At 41.4% G+C, this 24,696-nt stretch overlaps 1 protein-coding gene across 2 annotated transcripts; it reads right to left on the bottom strand.

The window, feature by feature from the left end:
* Positions 1 to 21: 21 nt before the first annotated feature.
* On the bottom strand, positions 22 to 24,696 carry tsen34 (TSEN34 tRNA splicing endonuclease subunit). Of its 2 annotated transcripts, none has more exons than XM_038297768.1 (5): positions 24,501 to 24,696; positions 16,046 to 16,330; positions 1,378 to 1,501; positions 1,018 to 1,305; positions 22 to 943 (listed from the first exon to the last, which is right to left on the bottom strand). In XM_038297768.1, exons 2-5 carry the CDS (start codon positions 16,328 to 16,330, stop codon positions 756 to 758), a joined length of 885 nt encoding a protein of 294 aa, XP_038153696.1. In that variant the 5' UTR covers positions 24,501 to 24,696; the 3' UTR covers positions 22 to 755. The 2 variants fall into 2 exon arrangements, with proteins under 2 accessions (XP_038153696.1, XP_038153697.1); XM_038297769.1 differs by lacking the exon at positions 24,501 to 24,696 and adding an exon at positions 16,556 to 16,630.

Here is a 24,696-nt window from a genome sequence, read left to right as displayed (position 1 = left end):
AATCAATATTTTTAAGTCTTGTCATGATGCTTTACTCTGAAAATATTTATTTCTCTTTTTGTTCTGAATGAGACAAATGCCTTTCATCTCCATGGCAACTGCTTGCAATCAACTGGATGTTTTCAGCTTTGCCATAAAAAATAAACATTTTCCTGAGAAATAAAAAAAACAAAAACACAACAAGCTTGTTTATCTTTAAATACACATTAAGTCAGAAGAGTTCTCAGTCAAGCTTATTGATCTGCCGGCACATTTCGAGGTTCTGGGAGCGAAAGAACGAAGGAGCCAGAAACTTGCTGATGAAGATCCTCCTTCACTGCTTCAATTAAAGGAAACAATCTAAGGGCCCAAAAGGTTTTAGGTATTTAGGCCTTTTAACCTCTACGTCTAGAACCTGAGGGGCCAAAAGGTGTTAGGAGGGGCCCAAAGACAATTAGGGGACTTTGTAATGATAGAACACAGGAAACTGTAGCAGAATCCACCCAGATCCACTCCACATCAGCTAAGGGGCCTCAGCTTCCAGTCCGGGGCCAAAGAGGCCCTAATGTCTGTGATATCAGAACCCGTTTGTTTTTGAAGGGGTTCAGCAGAAACTTAGCCTCAGTCGGGTCCAATTCTGGTTTCAAACTTGTTCCGGTCCATTCTAGAACCCCGGGTTCAGGATTCTGATGGAATGCTTAGTTACTCTAACATTCACAGTCCCCTCTTAGGTTCTGGTCATTTCCTGAATGCAGCAGGAAGTGGCCGGTCCCCCGCTACACCATCCCGCTCCACTGTAATGACGTGTACTGGACCGGGCCGTCCGGAGCTGGTGAGCACAGCAGAACTGTTTTCTTCACGTTGGAGCCCAGCCGGGCCACAGACAGGACGTCCAGCATGCAGATGGACTCTTCTAGAGTCAGGCAGATGGCGATGAAGTGGGCGTGGAAACGCACCGGGTCACCTGATGAGGAGGAGGAAGAGGAGTGAGCTGGAGGACCAACAGCTCAGACGGTACAGAGGGGTTTTCAAACTCACCTGGATACACCAGAAAGTCTCCTCCAAACTTTCCTGCAGGTGTCAGGTAGAAGCCCCGCCCCCGCAGGTCTCTGAACACCTGGTACCTGGCCTCACGGCGGGGGCTGTCCGGCTCCCTGATTGGCCAATCCGCTTTCAGAAAGGCGCGAGACTCATGACAATGGCTAAGCCCCGCTCTGGCTGTGCTCAGCTGCACCGCCAGCGCTGAGCGGGGAAAGGTGAAGTTCTGCTCAAGGGCCAGCAGACGGCGCTGTAGGGCCTCATCGGAGCCTCCTCCAGATTCAGAGCCTGAAGATCGGAACCAGGACAGTTAGAACAGAGCAAAGAGGTAGAGAATTTGCGCCACAGAAACACGTCAACCTGATGATGTCATGGCTCGAAGCAGCGCCGATTTCCTGTCCTCCAGAGCAAGGACGCTTTGCTCCTCGAAGCTTCTCTCCTGCTCCTCCTCATAGCGCTGCCGAAGCTCTGCAGCCGCTGCATCCTGTTAAAAAAAAACAACACACCTTTAGTGAAGCTCCGCCTTGCTGCATCTGGAGATGACTGATGAAATACACTTTTATTACATTTATCTGAATAAACGTAATCACTTAATTAGTCCTAAAGGCTGAGTTATACTCAGAAATCAGGTCGTCTGCGGACGTCTTCCACAAACACTCTGCATCTACATCTAATAATAATCTACAAACACTATGCATATTTCCTGTTTGGTACCTTGCCGGCTTGTTTTGTTTGTATGACCGCCATTGTGGAAAACGACTTGTTAAGATGGACCAGCTAGAAGAGCGAGGTACTCAAGAACGCTGGGACACATTTTCCACCTGGATCCCCGCTCTTTTTCACCCTCATGTCTCTCCATTGTTGCACAAACTTGCCCCCACTTCCTCACCGCCTCCACAGTATCTAGACCCACAGATAGTTCATGATTGTCCCTCTTGCGTTGTGGTGTGAAATAACATAGCGCAGACCACGCTTCAATATCGGGCATAAATCAATAATATCTGCGACAAGCTCACTGTGACACACTGCTGCGGGAGGATAAAAAGGCCTTTATGCCTTTGGAATTGACTATGTAATGTAAATCCCTTTATTGTCCCACAATTGGAAAATTCACTCCCTGCATTTGAACCATCCCTTTGGGGAGAGGTGGGCTGCCATTTTGTGGCGCCCCGAGAGCAGTATGGGGTAAGGGTTAGGGTTGCTCAGGAGACCAGAGTGGAGGCTGTGGGGATTGGTACTTTGCAACCTTCTCAGAGGACAATCACACCTCTCTGTAACCACTGGGCCAACAACTCCCCTGATGTATTACTAAAGTAATAAAAGAGTACATTAGTGTAGGTAGGTATTGATCCAGCAATGGAGTGATGGTGTTATATAATTTTTCACACTGTGTAAACAGATTCAAGGCCTAATACATAATTAGCAACATGCACAAAGAACATAGGAGACATTATATTGAAATCTAGCACACAGAAACATTGGAAAGTAGAGGTCACCTACAAATCTTGGTAAAAACAAGATCTTAACTGGTGACCTGAACGAAGGATTTCGAACCAAGAGATTTTGGCAAAAAAATTAAACATTTTTTTCCTCTTTATCGGTTCCAATTCATTTCGGATGCAAAAAATGAAATTCTTAAATTACACAAACAAGGACAGCATAGTTCTACACTAGGCTAGCGCTAGCTTAGCATTACTATGGCTTCTCTCTCTCCCTCCCTTGACTCTTTTCCAACTCTTCCTTCTTCCTCTCATCTCTCCTGCTCTCTGTGTCAGATGTGCAGTTATTCCTCTGCCTCTTTTAGTGATAATGGGATGTGTAATAAGTGTAGTATTTTTGTAGCTTTGGAGGCGAGGGTGTCAGAGTTAGAATCCAGGCTTCAGGCTGTTGAACATCCAGGAGTTAAAGTAGCCCCCCCACGTAGCTGTCCTCCAAAAGTTCCTGAGCAGCCAGGCGATTGGGTAACTGTAAGCAGAAAGCGTAGTCGTGGATCTCTGCCCACTGGTCACCACCAACCCGTTCACGTTTCTAACCGGTTTTCCCCACTCAGTGACACACCCACTGAGAAGCCCACTCTGGTGATTGGCAGCTCCATATTCAGAAACGTGGCATTAGAGACACCAGGGACCAAAGTGAAATGTTTGCCGTGGGCCAGAACGGGCAACATCAAATCCTACCTGAAACTGATGGCTAAGGATAAGGTTAAATACAGTAAGACTGTTATTCATGCAGGCGGTAATGACACCCAGTTACAATGATCTGGGGTCACTAAAATTAGTATTGCTTCGGTGTGTAAATTTGCCAAAAAAATGTCGGACTCCGTAATTTTCTCTGGTCCCCTCCCTGATCTGACCAGTGATGACATGTTTAGCCGCATGTCGTCATTGTCTAGGTGGGGTCCTGAAAACAACGTGGGCTACGTTAATAATTGGCAATCCTTTTGGGGAAAGCCTGGTCTGATTCGGAGAGACGGCATCCATCCCACTTTGGATGGTGCAGCTCTTCTTTCTAGGAATCTGGCCACATTTATTAGTCCTCCAAAACCCTGACCACCCAGGGTGCAGACCAGGAAGCAGAGACGTGTTTAACACACATCTCTGCAGCTTCTCTACTGTTACCCACTCTTTACTCCATCCAGACAGTGTCTTGCCAACGACCTAAATCTAATAAATTAGCAAATATTCCCAAATAAGTAAATCATGATAATCTAATTAAAATTAAAATAACTCCAATGGGGAAAAAGTTAAAATGATTAAATGTGGTCTGTTTAACATAAGATCTCTTTCCTCTAAAAGTCTGCTAGTTAATTATTTGATTTGTGATAATCACATTGACTTGTGTTGCCTTACAGAAACCTGGCTGCAGCAAGAGGATTATGTGAGCATAAATGAGGCAACTCCTTCAAGCTATTTAAATTTTCACATACCCAGAAGTTCTGGGCGAGGAGGAGGAGTAGCAACAATCTTTGAGTCTGACTTACTGATTACTCCCAAAACAGTTAATACCTACAACTCTTTTGAACATTTGTTGCGCTGAGAGGTGTGGTTGTCCACCAGGTCCTTACTCTGAATTTTCAGATGAGTGTTCAGAGTTCCTTTCTGATTTGGTATTAAATACTGATAGGGTCATCATAGTGGGAGATTTTAACATCCATGCTGACATTGAAGGCGATAGCTTAAGAGAAGCCTTTAGTGCTATCTTAGACACTATTGGCTTTGTTCAAAATGTGAATAGTCCCACACATTCTCATCTTCATACTTTGGATCTTGTGCTGACATACGGCATAGAATGTGAAGAAATACCAGTATTTCCTCACAACCCTGTCCTCTCTGACCACTTTCTAATAACCAACAGGATTACTTTAACAGAGTTCTCCTCCCCCAAAAGAAGGTTCAATTTTAGTAGATCTTTATCAGATAGTGCATTTATACAATTTAAAGAATCTGCTTCACTTTCTCTCTCCTCTGTGTCACTGAGCAGTGCTGCAGAGTGCAAAAGCTTAGCTTTTTCCCCTTCACAGGTTGATGATTTTGTTGATGGGGTTGCTAGTTCTCTGCGTACTGCCTTAGACAACGCAGCTCCTTTGAAAATGAAAACCGCTAAAAATAGATAACTTGCTCCTTGGTTTAATGCTGAGCTGCATACTTTAAAGCAAAATGCTAGGAAACTGGAGAGAAAATATCGCTCCACAGGCCTGCGGGAGTCCTTCCTAGTCTGGAAAAATAGTTTACTGCTGTATAAGAGGACCCTTTGTAAAGCAAGAGCAGCATACTTCTCCTCATTAATAGAGGAGAATAAGATAAATCATAGATTTCTTTTTAATACAATTGCCAAACTCACCCAGAGCCATAGCTCTGTTGAACCGTCCATTCCACCTGCTCTTAGCAGCAATGATTTTATGGGATTCTTTATAAATAAAATTGATCTTATTAAAAATAAGATCATAAGCACTCCTCTATCCGCGATTGTATCTGAGGTAGTCATGGAATCTGAATCGGGTTTAGACTGCTTTGATCCAGTTGAACTTTCTGAGTTAGCAAAAATCTTCATCTAGGCCTTCAACTTGTATGTTAGATCCAGTTCCAACCAGGTTATTTAAGGAGGTATTCCCTTTTATCTCCTCCTCCATTTTAGATGTGATTTATCCATCTCTGTTACAGGGATATGTACCTAAGGCTTTTAAGGTTGCTGTAATTAAACCTCTGCTTAAGAAACCGTCCCTTGACCCAGATGACTTGGTCAATTATAGACCTATATCCAATCTTCCTTTCTTATCTAAAATTCTTGAGAAAGTAGTTGTCAAGCAAGTTTGCGATCACTTCCACCATAATTAACTTTTTGAAAAGTTTCAGTCTGGCTTTAGAGCTCATCATAGCACTGAAACAGCTCTGGTGAAAGTCACTAATGATATTCTCATGGCCTCAGATAATGGACTTTTATCTGTGTTCGTCTTCCTAGAATTTCTAAAAATAGAATGGGAGGCAGATCTTTTAGTTATCAGGCTCCTCTCCTGTGGAACCAACTACCAGTTTTAGTCCTGAGGCAGACACCCTGTCTACTTTTAAGGCTAGGCTTAAAACTTTCCTTTTTGATAATGCTTATAGTTTGAGGGACTCAGGTTATCCTGAGCTATCTCTATAGTTATGCTGCTATAGGTTTAGACTTTTGGAGGACATAGGGACCCCCATTTCATCATTCTGCTTCATTCTTTCTCTATTCTCCTATTCTGTAGAATCTGTTAGTTCAATCTCTAACTCTCTCTAGCTCTCTCTGCTTTTCCTCAGAGTAGCTTTGCCTCGTCTGTTCCTGTTTGGCTGTGACGCCATCCTGGAGATAAATATCAGCTGTTTTGCTTCCATCAACACCCTTGTTTATAGATGCTGGAGATCAGATTGTTTTCCAGTGTGGTCCTGTTTCTCTGACCCTGACTGGCTGGATGTGCTCTCTTTGTTCTCTGGCATGGAAGCTGGCTCAGAGCTCATCTGCCTGGCTGTGTGTTTCCTGGACTGGGCCGCCTTTTAAAGCTTCTTTCTGTATCTCTGCTTCTGTTTCCTTGAACCCCAGTCGGCCTCAGCAGATGGCCGCTCACACTAAGCCTGGTTCTGCTGGAGGTTTCTTACTGTTAAAAGGGAGTTTTTCCTCTCCACTGTCGCTACAAGCATGCTTAGTGTGAGGGATTGTATTTGAGTCAATGAGACGATGCAATCAACTGGTTTTCCTTAGATAGAAAATTTTGAATCAATCTGACTATGATCTGGTTGAACTGTAAAGTGCCTTCAGATGACAGGTGTTGTGAATTTGGCGCTATAGAAATAAACTGAATTGAATTCACCTCATGGATTTGCATTGTGAATTGGTCTGAAAACATTCCAATTTGTCTAAATTAGTGAAAAGCTAATTTGATCATATCCCAGATTCTTCAATATAAACTTTGGTTTTCAAACACAAGATACATCTGAAACTGTAATATGCTTTTCAACCTATTTCCCCTTTCTCTTTGTACATAGTAGTTTGGTTTAGTTGAGTTTCACTAGTTTTAGTGAAGAGTCTTAAACTGAAATATTTTTGACTTGGTGCTGAAGGATTTTTGTTAATAAACTCTTATATTTTGAACAGAAGTTGTGGTGAATTTATTCCATGTATGTGCAGAATTAACTGTTTGACCATGATTTGAGCTCGAATCCCTCTTTCATTTATTGTTCTAACACACAGCTAGTAGGGCGTGTGTTCATAAACAATATATAACAGCCCGATATAATATCTGACTAAATAAGATATTTACCATCCCTACCGGGGAACCCTATCGTTGTCGTCTTTGATGCGGCCCTCCATCGAGGCGTCGTCTGCAAACTTCACGATGTGATTGGTGGTGAACCTGGGGAAGCCAAAGCCTACAGCTTCCGCTGTTCCTGCTGTCCTGCTCCTCTCCGATTTCCTCAGAGTTTGAGGAGAGAATGTATCATATTAGATTCAAAGCATCAAAACATGCGGAAATGAACCAGGGTTTCCGCGGATCATTAAAAATCATTAAATTATGGCCTTAATTGGCACTAAAATTAATTAGATGTTTATCGTGGCATTTGAAATGCTTTATTAAAAAATGTTTATAAAAACAATTTCGTCAGATATATTATATTGAGGTTCATTTGCGTGGAACTGCTTGCAGTTGATCATAAAGCCGTATGTTTGGAAAAGAAGCTCGAGGTGGGAAAAAGCTAGAGAATATATATAGCTCCTTCATATTTCATGTACACTAATAACTAAGGGTGTGCAAAATAATCGTCATGACGATGCATCGCGATTCTAATTTTTGTGATCTACTGCATCGATTCTTGAAGGCAAGAATCGATAAAAAAAAAAAAAATGAACAAATAAAATACACTAATGGTTGGCGCACATCAGCCAAATCAAGTAGAATACAACCTCCAGTCCAGCAGATGTCGCTGCGGATGTGTTGAAGCCAGCTGCCTTGTGTCACAAGCATTTCGTTCGCGGGATACTGAGACGAGTCATTCGTAAACAAAATATGGAGGAGACTGAGAAAATTCGCCCCACAGCTCCATCACATTTCGAGTCAGATGCTTGGATGCATTTTGGCTTTAAAAACAAAGAAGGTAAAAACGAAATTGACATGATGCATGTAATTTGCAAAAGGGGAAATGTCATACATTTGAATGTTTTCATTTCATTGGTTTAAAGGACCACTGAGGCCATGTAAACGGCACTGATTATCCTTATTTTGTTATTTAAAGTTTTATGAATCCTAAGATCTTTTTGTCAGTGTCCACACCAGTAATAGTAATATTTGTGTCCAGTATTTATTTTCATGGCAACACCTCCAAAAGTCGTTTCAATAAATATAGCTATGTATGAATTCAGTTTCTTTCAGTTATGTATCAACTGAAGATACTATCCAGATAATACCCAGCCAGTCAGCCACTGGTAATGGCTGTATCTTTTTCTTACAGTGTTCAGGGAAAATATCGCAATGCATTGCAATATTTCAAGTATCATGATGCATCGTGATAGAATCGCATCGTGGCATGTGAATCGTGATTTAAATCGAATCATGACATCTTTGCCAATACCCACCCCTACTAATAACTTGTGTACATGGTTCTTGTTGATGGCATTAAAATTATGTCTTAATAGCATTAAAAGAGCATTAAAATGCATTAAATTAGAGTCACTCATTCCCGTGTGAACCCTGTTAACGCTTAAAAATCCCCACCATCATCCAGCATATGTTCAGTCTCTGCCCAAATCTTTTTTTGTTGTAGATTTTTGTAACGGGGATAACTAGGATCATCTAAAACTGCTTTTCTTTAATGAACTATGTTTGCTCTCTGCTTCCAAACTCAGCATCTCTTTATCCATTCCTGCAATAAGTTTCTTTTGAAGTTGTGAGATGCGCTCTTAGAGGTTTTGAATGGATTTGATTAAACTTTTAAGCCTCTCGGTATAAAATAAATACTTTGAGGAGATGATAAATCTTCTTCCTGGTATGTTGAAATACCAATAGTCTGCATCCAATCATTTAATAAATTCCTCTTAGTTTTTGGGAATATATACAAATTTTGCTCTGATTTCTAGTTACCGATTTGTTGTTACTATATTTTCATTTGACAAACCGGATCTTCTCGATCTTCTTTATCCTGTTTGGTGCAATTCCAATTGCGGATCTTGACCTAGCCGGACCGGAGTGGAGCAAAATATAGCTTGGCTCCGTATTTTGACGGTGGCGGACGAAGTAGACATAAGTGGGTGGTGACGTACAGAGAGTAGCGGTGGATGTGGAACAGTTCTCATTGACTACTCCGCACGACGTACGTGAGCGGGGCGGAGCGGAGCGCTGACAAAGTATGTAGAATCTGGGAGTCAGGACGCAGCCCTGAGGGGAGCCTGTGATCTCATGTTTTTTTGGGATGTGTTGATGGGATGTGTGTTACCAAATATGCAGCCGTTCTCTGGTTATATTTGCATATCTTCTTCCGACAACCACTGGTGATGCAACAACTGCTCCACGGTGGGGCGCTCTTTTGGGTGTAATGCCAGGCACTTGTTCAGAAATTCTCTGCATGTCTCGGGGAGACTTGTGTTGATCTTCAGCTCATTTGACAGGAATTTACTGGTAATGAACAGATCTTCGTGCAGAATCGCATACAGCACCGAGCCCACCTGCCACACAGTTGTGGGTCCAGAACTGTTAAAATCTTGTGTTCTCCGTTCTGGTTGCAAATGGCCCCAAGTACCAGCTGAAATCTTGACGTTTCCTGTCTTGACAAAGCAACTTAGACCAAAGTCTATGAGATAAAGTTTTGGGACTTTTGACCTGGTCTCTATCAAGATGTTCGAAGGTTTAATGTCTCTGTGGAAGATTTTTGCCTCCTGAAGGTGAATTATTGCTTTTAGCAGCTGTTTTATCATGATCTTGGTGTTGTCCATCGTAATGCAACCCTTGTGGTTTTGAATGTAGTTAAAAAGGTCCTCAGCAGGAATGGGTCTCTCCATAACTACAATCACCTCCTCACCCATATCATACCAGTCTAGCATGGACAGTATGGCTGACTGCCCCGGTGAGCTGGATGTTTTAGCGCTCAGTTTTAACATGATAGCCACCTCCAAGGGCCTCAACTTTCCTTTCCTATCCTTATGTATTCGCATGTGATGTCTTTTTGGGATGTGTTTAATGGCTACAGGCAATTCATCACACACCCGATAACCAGCAAAAACGGTTCCATAGCCTCCTTCTCCAAGCTTTCTTAGCTCAACATACTTTTCCCTAAATTTGGCTCTAAGGTAATCCCCTCTTTCCTCATTGTTATTCTCTGTCTTTAATCTCTTCTTATTCTGTGAGTCTTGAAAGTCCCCTGCCTTTCTTTTTAGACTCATTTTCTTTAAATCTGGTTTTTCTGTTGAGTTATCATTCAGACAGGAGCTGCTAGGTGCTGGGAGACATACAAGGGCGGTGGAAGTTGATTCTTTAGTCAATACCGGTTCTTGGAGTCTTCTCGTTTTAACTGGGAGACGTTCTCCTTGTTCCAACAGTTTTCTCTTTTCGTTTCTCACCGTACTGAACTGGTCCTGGTAGCTTGTGGTAGGTCCATAACCCTCAGACACCATAAACCTCTTTCTGGGGGTTTCGTCTGTGGTGCTGTTTTTACGTTTCCTTGGACTTTCTGGTGTCATTCTGCTCTTCTCTAGATATCTCGTGAGGGCTAAAGTTTTAAAAATGTCTGCAGAATCTGTAGAACGTTGTCTTTCGTGTATTTTGTGCGATTATCGGTTTACCTTCAAGCCACAGCAGTTTGAACACTGTTAACTCGTGTTAAGCTGGTGTTCAACTGACTGGGTAAAGGTTCTAAACTGCTGACTGTACTGTGACATCACAGACTGTCTTTGAAGTCAAAGAGGCGTGACATCATCTAGAACATTCCAATTCTGACATAGGTAGGGTTGCCTAGCAACCACCCAATAGAGTTCCAATCCAATCCAATCTGCATTATTTAAATAGCACATTTAAAAAAAAACAAAAAGTTTCCAAACCGTTGCACACACAACAATAACCGTTACCTCCACCCCTAGGTAAATATAAAACAATAAATATAAATATAAATAAAACAGTTTAAAACAATAAATACAATACAATAAATACAAAGCCACTGGGAACCACACACTAACACTAGAAGTGCCAGAGAATTTCAGTTTTCCTGCAAGCCCCCTTCCCCTCTTCAAGTTTCAGTATTCACTCTACCTTCTAACTGTCCTTGTTTAATGCAAATAACCTGTGATATGACCAGCCCTTCTACATGAGACTGGATAAAGGCTGAAACACACTGGCGTCAGAACAAGAGCATTTTTTCCCCAGAACGTTTCATTACCTGCCCCTGCAACATCAGACCTTTTTTCAGGAATATATAGATAAGTCATATCTAAATCTTTTATTTAGGCAAACCTGTTGAACAACCAGATATCATACGGGTATATTGCAAAGCTCACAATGCGAAAGAAAGAACAACTTAGAGAATAATTGTATTTTTTCTTGTCTCACCTTTTCATGTCATTCAACATTTTAGCTTAGAAAATGACAAACAGTATGGTTTCAGTATTAGAGTAAAGTTTATTTTACCCAAGGAAAAGCACTACATATTAGGGTTGGAACTAGGGATGCACGATATAATCGGCCCCCTATCGGTATCAGCCTGTATCGGCCTTAAAACTGAATATCTGACATCGGCCACCCCACCGATATTTAACCCGATATTTGATCAGCTTCTGAGTTTCTAAAGACTAAAAAAAAAAAAATATACTACTTCTTCTTCTTTCTCAAAAACTTCTTTTTTACAGACTTAAAAACTACTAAAGACAAGGGAAAAAATATCGCTACATTAAAATATCACCATATCTTCATATGCTGATATATTGCCATTTAAAAACACCATATCAATCTCTTTTACTAATGAAATATTGCTATATGTCATCGTTATGCTACGAAATCCCCCAAAAATTCACAAAATTTTGCCATATTTTTATATGTTGATATATTGACGCGGTATCAATCTATTTTACTAACAAAATCTCACAAGAATTTGCAAAATATCACGAGAGTTTGTAACAGAACGATGAAATTTCACGAGATTTTGAAAGTAAAATAGATCTATACAGCGTTTTTAAAAATCAATTTGATATCAGCATATGAAAATATATTTGAGTATATTATTTTTCAAAGTGTCAGAAATGGATAACAAAACTGCTGTTTTCAATGACTACTAATTTTTGTCCAGCTTTAACATCGGAATCGATATCGGCTATCTGCTACATGAGTTTTAAAATATCCGCATATCGGATATCGGCCAAAATCCCAATATCGTGCATCCCTAAAAAAAACTTAAAAAAATAGGAGTTTAGCACATATTCTGAAAGTAAGAGTTGTAGTATGAGCTGCTTGCTAGCAAGGGCAACAGACCCAACTCTTTTGCCAAATGGCGATGGTTAGTGGGTCAACCCGGGTTCGAAAAAACGATTTTAACCCACTTGATGGAACGCAGCTTAAATAAGCTGCCCAGCTCTGACGCAGTTAAAGACAAAGCTAGAGTTTCTCTCTCAGATATCAGATATATTGATTACGAATGAGAAGACACGGGTGGTGCTATATAATATGTCTCAAGATATTTGGGTCATGATACGATATTATCACGATACTGTAATATCACTATATATTATGATATTTTCCCAGCTATCAGAATTAAATGTATAGATATAAAAGCAAGTCCTGCATATGTTCATCGGAAGATATTGATAATTAAATTACTATGGTATTCATTAGGGGTATAAATAATAATTGTTTTGTATCGATGCATCGATACGTCCGCAAGAGGATCGATTCATGTTTTTTATTGTCCTCCGGTCTATTTTTATCCATTTGCCCCTGGACGTAATTCTCCCTCCCGTCCTGCGGTGGTGCTGACCCTATTTTGCCCTCCTACCTCGCTTCCTGGTTATACTCTTACAGCAGTGTGTTGCAGTAAGCTTGACACAGACATTTTTGATTTATGCTCAATATTGAAGTGTGGTCTGTGCAACACACTGTGGGTCTAGATACAGCCGAGGCGGCGAGGAAGTGGGGCAAGTTTAGTTCGACAACAGGGGGAAATGAGGGCCAAAAAGAGCGGAGATCCAGGTGGAAAAAGGCTCCCAGCGTTCTCGCGCACCTCGCTCTTCTAGCGGGTCAAACTTCACAAGTTGTTTTCTGCAATTTCGGTCATAAAAACAAAACAAGCCGACCTCCTGTCTGCGGCATTGTTTGCGGTCAGCTACAATTTGGGAGAGGGGCAGCGGGGCATCTGTGGAGGGGGCGGGGACATCTGGGGCCGAGGTATTGAATTGCACTGATTTTGTGCAGTATTTTTTCATGCAACTTTTCTACTTCTGTTATTTGCTGTTGTTTCTCAAAAAAATGCATAACGATATTACAGCTTTCATTGATTTATTTCAAATTTGAAACATTGTCTAGCCTGTAAGGTGTAAACAAAAATAAATAAATAAATAAAAATTAACCAATTAATCGAATCGTATCGTGGTGTATTCTTGAGTATCGAAAATAATCGAATCGTTGGGTCAGGAAATCGATGCTGAATCGAATCGCCATGATGGATGTGATTTACACACCTAGTATTCATGTTGTTTGGGGTTAGAGTCAGTCCATGTCTTCCACTGTGACTGCCTCAGCTTCAGATACGGTGCTGCGCCGCACAGCAAAGGGGCTCCACCTGCCAGAGTGGTGGTGCAGAGGTAGCTATTTTCCCTCAGTATTTTAAGTAAAAATTTTTGTTTTTTTATTCAAGTCGATATCAAGAACTGAAAGATCGATATATTAGATAGGTCAGCCAAAAATCCCACACCAATCGTATTGATGACCTGAAGATATTTAAAGTACAGCTCAGGAAAAAAATACAGAACTACAGACTTTAGAGGATATTCTCAGTGGATGGAGCTAGGGCTGGGCGATAATTTGATAGCGATATATATCGATCGATAGACGTCTGGCGCAATAAAAAAAATAGGTTTGATAAAGAAACACAGTTTTCCTTCCTTCTCATTGTAGCCTATCATGTAGGTTGATGCAAGTCTCTACTTCCTCCCAACCAAGCGCAATTGCGGACCCAGGCATGACATCACAAAGCACCACCCTCTCAAATCACAACACAGAGCATATGAAGATTTCGCAGCAAGGAGAGGCGGAGGATATTGTACCGAAGAGGGGGTTTTGTAGTTCGCCAGTTTGGCAGTATTTTGGCTACAGCAAGTCGGACAAAAAACAAACTACAGTAATATGTAAAATCTGTAGGGAAACAGTGAAAACTAAGTCTGGTAACACAACCAACTTATTCTATCATCTCAGCCGCTCACACCCGCAGGAGTACGAGCTGTGTAGGCCCCAGCGTGGCTCTGCATCATCCTCCGAGGAAACATTGGGAATTTCTGCCAAGACAAAGCAGGCGACGCAAGCTAAATTGGGCTTCCTGGTTTCTGATAAATACGACAAAGCATCCAAGCGGCACAAGGACATTACTCATGCTGTAACATGCTTCATTGCAAAGGATATGCTGCCGTTCTCTGCTGTTGAAAAAACCTGGGTTCAAACAGCTGCTCGCCACTCTGGATCCACGATACGAAGTTCCAGGCCGAAAGTTTTTCTCAAACACAGCGCTCCCAAATTTGTACAAAAGTGCAGGGAATCAGTCAAAAGTGAGCTGCATTCTGTATCTTCCTACGCCACAACGTCGGACCTCTGGTCAAGTCGCACATCCGAGCCTTACCTCAGCCTATCAATTGACTACATAGACAGAGAATGGAACCTGAGAAGTACAGTAAGAGTCAAGAAACAGCGTACTTTCCAGACGACCACACAGCAGAGATGATTGCAAAAGGCTTGACAGAATTATTGGAGTCATGGGGTCTGAATGAAGACAAATGTGTGCATTACAACTGATAGCGGTGCTAACATAGTGAAAGCCACAACACTCAATCACTGGACTCTGCTCCAGTGTTTTGGGCACCGTCTACACTCTGCCATCGGTGAGTAGTTTGTTACTGAATTAAATCAGAATCAGCTTTACTGACCAGGGTTTGGCACACAAACCAAATGTCTGAAGAATTATGATATAGTATAAAAACTTAGTTATCAAAATAAATATTAAAATTTAAATCAATAACATTTAAAATAATGTGTAAGCAATATCATTATGGTCCATGGTTTAAAAGTTATGATAGTGATTTATAACAGAGTGCTTAATAATACAAATTATGGCTTGCTTGTCTTTTTAAATAACTTTTAAAATCTATTTCAGGTGCAGCATCCAAAGACAAGCGAGTGGAAAGGGCTGTTGCTGTGTGCAAAAAAGTTGTGGCAGCATTTAGCTATTCCTGGAAAAACCACCACCCAAATAGGGCATTCTATTTATTTTTTATTTATTTGTTATATTTATTTTGGTCGCTTTTCTGTTCACTTTAGTTTATTTTTTGTCAGTATTTAATAACATAACATAGATCTTTTAAGTTATTTTTCTTTAAACAATTCTGTTATGGTTAAAGTTGGTTAAATAAAGATTTAATTGGAACTCTGTGTTTGTCTTCTTTATTAAAATTAAATCATTTAGCAATATCATTAAATGTCCAGGTAGAACTGGACATAAAATATGGTTTCAAATCTTTTCAATAATTATCGATATCGATCAATATGCATTTTTTTTATCGATAAGCTTTTTTTCTATATCGCCCAGCCCTAGATGGATATAAGAGAAAATGTCAAATTTTGCAAGGCACTGCCATAAAAAAATAAAAGGAGGGGAAATTTTTCAGGAGAACTTATGAAAATTAAGACGGCTCGTTACCAGGACCGTCCAGACAAAACACCAAACACCAAACCAAAACACTGCATAATTGCAACATATATATTTAATGCTCTGAATGTCCATATTAATGCTGTTTTTTTGTTGTTTTTCTCCCACACCGTTTAAATTTGCTCACTGCTGCACTTTATGGAATGGAAATGTCGTGGAAGCTGTACAAAATCAAATTTTGTTGTATACACTCTGTGTATACAAAATGACCGTAGCTCCTGTATTGGATGGTGACTGTGACGTTTGTAAAGACCCAACAGGATCAGATATTTGGATCCTTGAGGATCATGGAGTCTCACTGCTCCATGCAGAGCTCTGATGGTTTTCATTCGCCTGAGTTGCAGGAGGAACGGTTTCTTACAAATGAGATGTTTCTTAGCAACCAATGAAGTGATGAATTAGTGTTGTGCAGAATAATCTGGCAGATGAATTTCATAATTTTAAGGAACTTGAGATACAAATGCAATAGGAAAAATTATTATGAGCACAAATAAGATCAAATAAAATGTGGAAAGTGCCAACACTGCGATCTTCCTTCTCACTGAGAAACTGGGCATCAGCAGTTTGAGTTCACTGCTGACTTTGTCGTTAAACAGAATAAGGTCTGACTCGGTTTGCATCCTGACCTGTTTTGGGCCGGGCAGAGCAGCGGCACCGTGGCGTTCCCTCAGCAGTCTCTCCTCCTCCGGCAGCAGCAGCAGAGGCCGGCCCAGCCGGATATTCTGTCTCGGGGTTCTGGGCAGGGAGCCGAGAAGTGCCCCCACCAGGCCTTTGGACCGCACCGTTTTAAGGTCCTGGATGCGCCACAGGAGCGGGGAAGAGTCACAGAGACTGAGCCCGACAACGAGGTCGGAGCTCTGTTCCTGCTCTTGCTGCTGTTCCTCCACCTGCCTGCAGGGCGACGCCTCCATCTGTGACAGAACGAGACAAAACAATTGTTAACTAAATCCAACCAAAGAGAGAGAAGGTCAAACTGAGCCTTAATCAGAGGCTCCGTTTGACCTGAACTGAGCTATAAAGTTAACTTCTCACCCTTAGTGTAAGTTTGACATGTTTATGTTATTGCTCCAAACTCACTGGCTGGTTAAGTTTCAGAAATTAATCATAACATTTTGAAGGAGAAAAGAAATCTAAACCTATTTCAGGGGCAGTGATGGAAGTAACGGCATTGAAAGTAACGGCAGCATTCAATAGCTCCACATCTCATCTGCGGAAGCATGCTTTGGTAAGCATTAGTACTTCATAACTAATAGCCAATTAGCAAAACAACCTGGTTATTTATGGAGTCAAAACAAGTGATTTAGCCTTTATTTGCATTATAACTGTTTATGTTAAAAGAAGTATGGCACTCAGAATGAACAATTCATGGCAATTCCACTTTCAATTGATGTGGAAACATTGAAAACATTTTATGGGATGTTCTGCACTAAAATGGCACATTATACCTTTCTAAGGGTCTTAAATGTCATGTGTGGCGTGTTTTATGTTGTTATTGCATTTGTCCTCGTACTCGTCGTCTCCCGCTTTATCCGGAACCGGGTCGCGGGGGCAGCAGACTAAGCAGAGACTCCCAGACTTCCCTCTCCGCAGACACCTCCTCCAGCTCTGTTGGGGGAAGCCCTAGGCGCTCCCAGGCCAGCCGAGAGACATAGTCTCTCCAGCGTGTCCTGGGTCGTCCCCTGGGCCTCCTCCCGGTGGGACGTGCCTGGAACACCTCCCGAGGGAGGCGTCCAGGGGGCATCCGAAGAAGATGTCCGAGCCACCTCAACTGACTCCTCTCGATGTGGAGGAGAACCAGCTCTACTCTGAGCCTCTCCCGAATGACCGAGCTCCTCACTCTATCTCTAAGGGAGAGCCCAGCCACCCTGCGGAGGAAGCTCATTTCAGCCGCTTGTATCCGGGATCTCGTTCTTTCGGTCATGATTCAAATTTCATGACCATAGGTGAGGGTAGGAACGTAGACCGACCGGTAAATTGAGAGCTTTGCCTTTTTTCGCTCAGCTCCCTCTTCACCACGACAGACCGGTGCAGCGTCCGCATTATTGCAACAGCCGCACCGATCCGTCTATCAATCTCCCGCTCCATTCTTCCCTCACTCGTGAACAGGACCCCAAGATACTTGAACTCCTCCACTTGATTCTCATCCCGGCCGCTTCACACTGGGCTGCGAACCGCCCCAGCGCACGCTGTAGGTCTTGGCAGGAGGGAGCCAGCAGAACTACGTCATCCGCAAAAAGCAGGGACGAGATCCGCTGTTCCCCAAACCAGACCCCCTCCGGTCCTTGGCTGCGCCTAGAAATCCTGTCCATAAGTTATGAACAGGACCGGTGACAGAGGGCAGCCCTGATGGAGTCCAACATGCACTGGGAACAGGTCCGACTTAGTGCTGGCAATGCGAACCAGACTCCTGCTCCGCTTGTACAGAGAACGGATGGCCCCTAATAAAGGGCCCCCGACTCCATACTCCTGGAGCACCCCCCACAGGGCAGCACGAGGGACACGGTCGAATGCCTTCTCCAAGTCCACAAAACACATGTGGACTGGTTGGGCAAACTCCCATGAACCCTCAAGCACCCTGCAGAGAGTGTAGAGCTGGTCCACTGTTCCACGGCCAGGACGAAAACCACACTGCTCCTCCTGCAGCCGAGGTTCGACAATCAGCCGGACTCTCCTCTCCAGCACCCTGGCATAGGCCTTTCCGGGGAGGCTGAGAAGTGTGATTTCCCGATAATTGGAACATACCCTCCGGTCCCTCTTCTTGTGGAGGGGAACCACCACCCCAGTCTGCCAATCCAGGGGAACTGTCCCCGACCTCCACGCGATGTTGAAGAGACGTGTCAACCATGACAGCCCGACAACATCCAGAGCTCTAAGATACTCAGGACGGATCTCGTCCACCCCCGAAGCCTTGCCACCGTGGAGTTTTTTGACCACCTCGGTGACTTCGGCCTGGGTGATGAACGATTCCAGCCCCAAGCACCCCGTCTCTTCTTCCCCCACGGAAGGCGTGTCCGTCGGGTTGAGGAGATCCTCAAAGTATTCCTTCCACCGCCCGACAATATCCTCCTTCAAGGTCAGCAGCTCCCCACTCCCACTGAAAACAGTGTTAGCGAAGCACTGCTTTCCCCTCCGGAGGCGCCGGACGGTTTGCCAGAATCGCTTTGAGGCCAACCGATAGTCTTTTTCCATGGCCTCTCCAAACTCCTCCCAGGCCGGAGATTTTGCCCCTGCAACCGCCCGGGCCGTGACACGCTTGGCCTCACGGTACCTGCTTATTGCATTTGTATAGTGCTTATTAATAACTGTTGTTAATGTTTGAAGGAAAGAAGGACGGCCCTCGGAACCAACAATTTATGGCACTTTTACCTTCAACTGATTGTTTGAAAAAGTTTTATGGGATGGTCTGAACTAAAATTGCACATTATACCTTTCTAAGGGTTTTAAATGTCATGTGTGACATGTGTTATCTTGTCATTACATGTGTATACATTTGTATAGATTTTTCTTTAATTAAAAACAAAATAGTTTTGGATTTATGACTCCTTGTCCTATTTTCACTAAATGGGAGAGATTCTCTGCCCCGTTCAACAGTTTTTTTTTTAATGTAACTAAGTAACTTTTACTTAAAATACATTTTAAATTAGCTAGTTATTACATTTACTTAATTTTTTTTTCTGATGGGTAATTTTACTTGAGTAATATTTCATCCAAGTATTGGTACTTTTACTTGAGTATGATATTTTAATACTTTTTCCACCTCTGGTTAAGTTTCTGATGGAGATGAGAAATCTGCTTCCTGGTCAGTTGAAGGACCAATAGTTTGCATCCAATATTTTAAATAAACAATGTTAGTTTTTTTTTATATACAAGAATTATGCTCTAATTTGTAGTTACCGATCTGTTGTTACTATATTTTAATTTGGATCTTCTTGCTGGATCTTCTAAACTGGATCTTCTTGCTGTTCTTTTTCCTCTTTGGTTCGATTGCAATAGCGGATCTTGACCTGGCCGGAGCAGAGAGGACCCTGCACATTTAGAGGATGTTTGGTTCAACCTGCTGCTGTGAAGCAGGATTCTCCACCATGAACAGAATCAAAAATAAATATGGATCCAGGCTCAAAATGAGCACCTTGATATTTGCTTTAGAATGGCTTTGTCTCCATTCAAACCCAGGTTTAAAGCCTTACAGGGCAGCATAAAGCCCACTGCGAACATTAAGACAGAAAAAAGAAAGAAAAATAACAAACGCTCAGTTAAGGTGTTAAAAATACAATATACAGTGGTGTGAAAAAGTGTTTGCCCCCTTCCTCATTTCCTGTTTTTTTGCATGTTTGTCACACTTAAGTGTTTCGGATCATCAAACAAATTTAAACAATAGTCAAGGATAACACAAGTAAACACAAAATGCAATTTGTAAACGAAGGTGTTTCTAATTAAAGGAGAAAATAAATCAAAACCATTATGGTCCTGTGTGAAAAAGGGATTGCCCCCTAAACCTAATAACTGGTTGGGCCACCCTTAGTAGCAACAACTGCAACCAAGCGTTTGCGATAACTTGCAATGAGCCTTTTACAGCGTTCTGGAGGAATTTTGGCCCACTCATCTTTGCAGAATTGTTCTTATTCAGTTACATTAGAGGGTTTTTCGAGCATGAATGACCTTTTTAAGGTCATACCACATCATCTCAATAGGATTCAGGTCAGGACTTTGGCTAGGCCACTCCAAAGTCTTCATTTTGTTTTTCTTCAGCCATGCGGTGGTGGACTTGCTGGTGTGTTTAGCATCTTTGTCCTGCTTCAGAACCCAAGTTCGTTTCAGCTTAAGTTCACAAACAGATGGTCGGACAATATCTTTCAGGATCTTTTGGTAGACAGCAGGATTCATAGTTCCATTTATCACAGCAAGTCTTCCAGGTCCTGACGCAGCAAAACAGCCCCAGACCATCACACTACCACCACCATATTTTACTGTTGGTATAATGTTCTTTTTCTGAAATGCAGTGTTCCTTTTGCGCCAGATGTAATGTAACCTTCCAAACAGTTCCACACAATTAATGTTCTTTTTGCTCAGCAGTGGTTTTCTTCTTGGAACTCTGCCATGCAGGCCATTTCTGCCCAGTCTTTTTCTGATGGTGGAGTCATGAACGCTGACCTTAACTGAGGCAAGTGAGGCCTGCAGTTCTTTGGACATTGCTGTGGGGTCTTTTGTGACCTCTTGGATGAGTCGTCGCTGCGCTCTTGGTTTAATTTTGGCCGGCCGGCCACTCCTGGGAAGGTTCACCACTGTTGCATGTCTTCACCATTTGTGGATAATGGCTCTCACTGTGGTTCGCTGGATTCCCAAAGCTTTGGAAATGGTTTTATAACCCTTTCCAGACTGATAGATCTTAATTACTTTCTTTCTCAATTGTTCCTGAATTTCTTTGGATCTCGGCATGATGGGAAGCTTTTAAGGATCTTTTGGTGGACTTTACTGTGTCAGGCAGCTCCTATTTAAGTGATGTCTTGATTGAAAACAGGTGTGGCAATAATCAGGCCTGGGTGTGGCAAAAAAATTGCATTTTGTGTTACCTTGTGTTGTCCTTGACTATTGTTTAAATTGGTTTGATGTTCCGAAACACTTAAGTATGACAAACATGCAAAAAAAACAGGAAATGAGGAAGGGGGCAAACACTTTTTCACACCACGGTAAAACAGAATATGTGAATCAGGAAATTGTCTGTATACCAAACTATTGTTGTTCTCTACTTCAAAACACACTTTAGATTTTAAAATAGAAATTTTTCTTTTTTTTTTTTACATTTTTTAATTAAAAAGTTCAATATATAACATGGATGCATAAACACCTAATATTATTTCAGTGTTAAATTCTGTTTAGAGTAACAGATAATTAAAAATGTCTCCAGACCTTTACAGGTTGATGATTTTCTTTATTCTAGCGCCGCTGATTTTTAATTGGTTACCCCTGCTATAAGGGTTGATGAACCTGCAGTTACAGGATTTAAAGGCTTTTGTTAGGTTTTTGTATTTAGCTAAAAACAAGCCCAAACAAATTTGAACGCCATACATTTATTCAGTGCTTTCATGTTGCTGAGAATGCAACAGTAACAAATAAAAATATTATAAAATACATATACGTAGACTGGTTTCTTTAATTGGCTCTTTTGTAACGGCTCAGAAACATCAGCAACATTAATAACAAATAAAAAAAGGAAAAAAACTGTGACTAAAAAAAAAGAGAGATGTTTTGATTTTTTTTTTAACTAGCAAAGAACACACTATTTAAAAACCTGCTTTTGTCAAACTTGCATTACAATATTAATTTTCAAGGCTACTTACACTCAGTTGCTTTTTTTGTTGTTGAAAAAGCTCTGTATGTCTGATGACTTTTTTGCTGGCATCCATTTTTTTTCCTTTTTTAAACCAACCCATCTACTACTTTTTTATTGGAAATAAAACGTGAAGTAGCTGCTGGTTAATATTAATGAGTGCTACTGTGTGTTGTCTCTCCTCCAATCACATAGCTACTGATGAAGCGGTAAATAGCGACTCTGATCCAATCAGGATATAGGATTCAATGATGTTATATCAGTAGGCGGGGCTCAGGAGCAGCGAGACAAAAACGCTGACTGAAAACCCTCAGAACACACACAGCCAGGCGCATCCTGAGGTTACTGTTGTTGACTAAAGTAAATGAGCCGAACATAAATGTACAAATTATTGGTGGTGACTGTCCCCACCCATTTCCAAGTTGGTGGGGACATGTCCACACCAGTCCTTCAGAAAGTTACGCCAGTGATATGGGGCTGCATGTCAGGTAAAGGCACTGAGGAGATGGATGTCATTACATCTTCAATAAATGCACAATTTTACCTTGAGATTCTGGACCATTTTTTTTTTCTATCCCATAAATTGAAAGGATGTTTCTGGATATTTTATTAATTTTTTCAAGATGATAATGCATCTTGCATAAAGCAAAAACTGTGAAAACATTCCTTGAAAAAGGAAACAAGGCCAATGGCATGGCCTTCAAAGAAACCAAAACTTAATCCAATTAAAAATCGTTGGTGGAAGTTGCAGAAAATGCTCCATGACAAAGCTCCAACCTGCAAAGCTGATCTGGCAACAGCAATCAGAGAAAGTTGGGAGCCAGATTGATGAAGGGTGCCGTTTGTCACTCATTAAGTCCATGCCTCACAGACTACAAGCTGTTGGAAAAGCCAGAGGTGGAGCAGTCTTTTGTTTTTCATGATTCCATAATTTTTCCCTCTACTTGGTCTAAAAAATTTACCATTACTGACTACAACTTTTTTGTTTTTTTTTAGCGTTTCTTAAAGCCAGACAGTTGCCATTTGAATTGACTGTTTTTTCAGTTTTGTGTCATGTCTGTGATCTACTTTTTTCTAAAAAATGAAACAACTGAATGAACATCCGCCGGTGATTCCATCATTTTTGCCAGGGGTTGCCATCAGGTAATTCAAAGTAAAATACAGAAAAAAAGAAAACTGCATTCTAGACATGAATCACATTAAAATCTCTATTGTAAACTATCAGCTATATGAAAGACACATTGAATCATGATTTGAATTTGTTAAAAAGATAAAATAAATAAAAGATTGCAGTAAATTATGATGTTCCAAAACCTGTTGAAAAGAAGCCAACAGTATCCGTCCATCTCTGGTTTTCTGAGTGCTGTTTTCTAAAGGTGAGCAGATCAATCCTAGGACCGATACTATCGATAGCAACGCTGGCATTGATATTGAACAATACTCGTTTAACAAGATCAATACTTTTTATTCTCTCCCGCACGCATTAACTGCAGCAGATTCACCAGTCTCCCCGTCTGTGTCACAGCACCTTGCTGCTCCCCCTTCATAACAACAGCACACGGGCTACAAAGCTGGTTAAATGCAGTGGAAACACAACAGCTTTATATAAGCACATGAAAAACCATAAGCAAGAAAACGTTGAGCTACAGAAATGGAGAGAGGAGACGAAACATTGTTCATTGCCCTGACAGACGGACGTCACTGACAGAGGCGTCTAAGACCTCCAGAGAATATTCAGGTAGATGAGAGGGATCCCCTTCATATTCACTTTTAAAGTAGATACTATATGTCATATATTACTGGAGCCCAATCAGAAAGTGTAATTAAGATTCCAGTACATTTATCCCATTAAAATATGTCCTCTAATTGGGCTAACATTAGCTAATCCTTTATTTATCCCACGACAGGGACATTTATAGAATTAAAGCAACAGGCAAGTGCACATAATACAAACAAAATTACATAATGATTGAAAGATAATATGAGGTGGATTGGGGGAAAAAAAAACACTATCAACATTGCATTACTAATACTATTATTATTATTCAATATTAATAATAAAATAAAAATCACAGAAACACTGAAAGATCAACAGTTCCATGATACATTGAGCTTAAATGTTAAAAAGTATCAGTATCATTATCGGCGATACTGATATCGATAAGATATCAGTATCGCTGATAATGTATTAACCTGCTATTGTATCGATTTAAATTCCCGGTAACTGGTTCTGGTCCACAGATAATGAGCTAGCATTTTTCTATTAAACCATAATATGATTTCAGGGCTGCAGGTTCTGCATTAAAGGTCAGAACATCAGCTAGATCCAGGTCTGGTTCATGATTCTGTTTTCCAGATCCATGCCTGTCTTAATTTTTAATAAATACAACTGAGATTTTCACCAAGCTGAAGCTTTTTATCCAAATCTTTCAGGTTGTGAATCCATTACATAGTTTTCTGGTTTTGAAAATGTGACTACCTGGTGTTTGGGTCTTACAGCATTTGGTTTCTATAGTTGCAGGTAACAGCCCTGTAAGGTTAGGGCTAATAAATGAAAAGTCGCCTCCTTTACATGATGAGTGACAGAATACAGTGTAACACCGGTTTCCTATTGATTCTGGTCACAGCGGCATCCAGAGACAAAAACATTAATCATATCTAAATTCAGGGTCATCGTTATCGACACATGTTCCCAAACAAGGATCTTTAAACTTCAGTTAAACAGTCAAACCAGTCAAATCAACATTTCTTACCTGCACGTGTTTATGCTGCTTCACGACCTGCCGTAAACTGTGCTAGCTGTAGTTCCACGGTCCTTGTATAACAGCGCCTAAGTCTTCATTCTGAACTACAGCCTCTAGTGTCGGAACCTCAGTGACCCTCTCGGTACAAACCTGTAGAGGGTGTAATCCTTTACAGTCTGCCGTAAGAGGACTCAGCGGGTGGGAC

This window comes from Cyprinodon tularosa, unplaced genomic scaffold (genome assembly GCF_016077235.1).
Source record: "Cyprinodon tularosa strain WSP-4 unplaced genomic scaffold, ASM1607723v1 ctg397, whole genome shotgun sequence".
Taxonomy (NCBI): domain Eukaryota; kingdom Metazoa; phylum Chordata; class Actinopteri; order Cyprinodontiformes; family Cyprinodontidae; genus Cyprinodon; species Cyprinodon tularosa.
This window is presented reverse-complemented; position numbering and strand designations above follow the sequence as displayed.

What these genes read in the sequence shown, in the direction of transcription:
- tsen34 (XM_038297768.1), bottom strand. Translation starts at nt 16,330, where the DNA reads ATGGAGGCGTCGCCCTGCAGGCAGGTGGAGGAACAGCAGCAAGAGCAG. An exon ending in CTCTGCCCGGCCCAAAACAG is followed by an intron (nt 1,502 to 16,045) that starts GTCAGGATGCAA and finishes TTTTTTTAACAG; the next exon opens with GATGCAGCGGCTGCAGAGCT. An exon ending in TCGAGCCATGACATCATCAG is followed by an intron (nt 1,306 to 1,377) that starts GTTGACGTGTTT and finishes TCCGATCTTCAG; the next exon opens with GCTCTGAATCTGGAGGAGGC.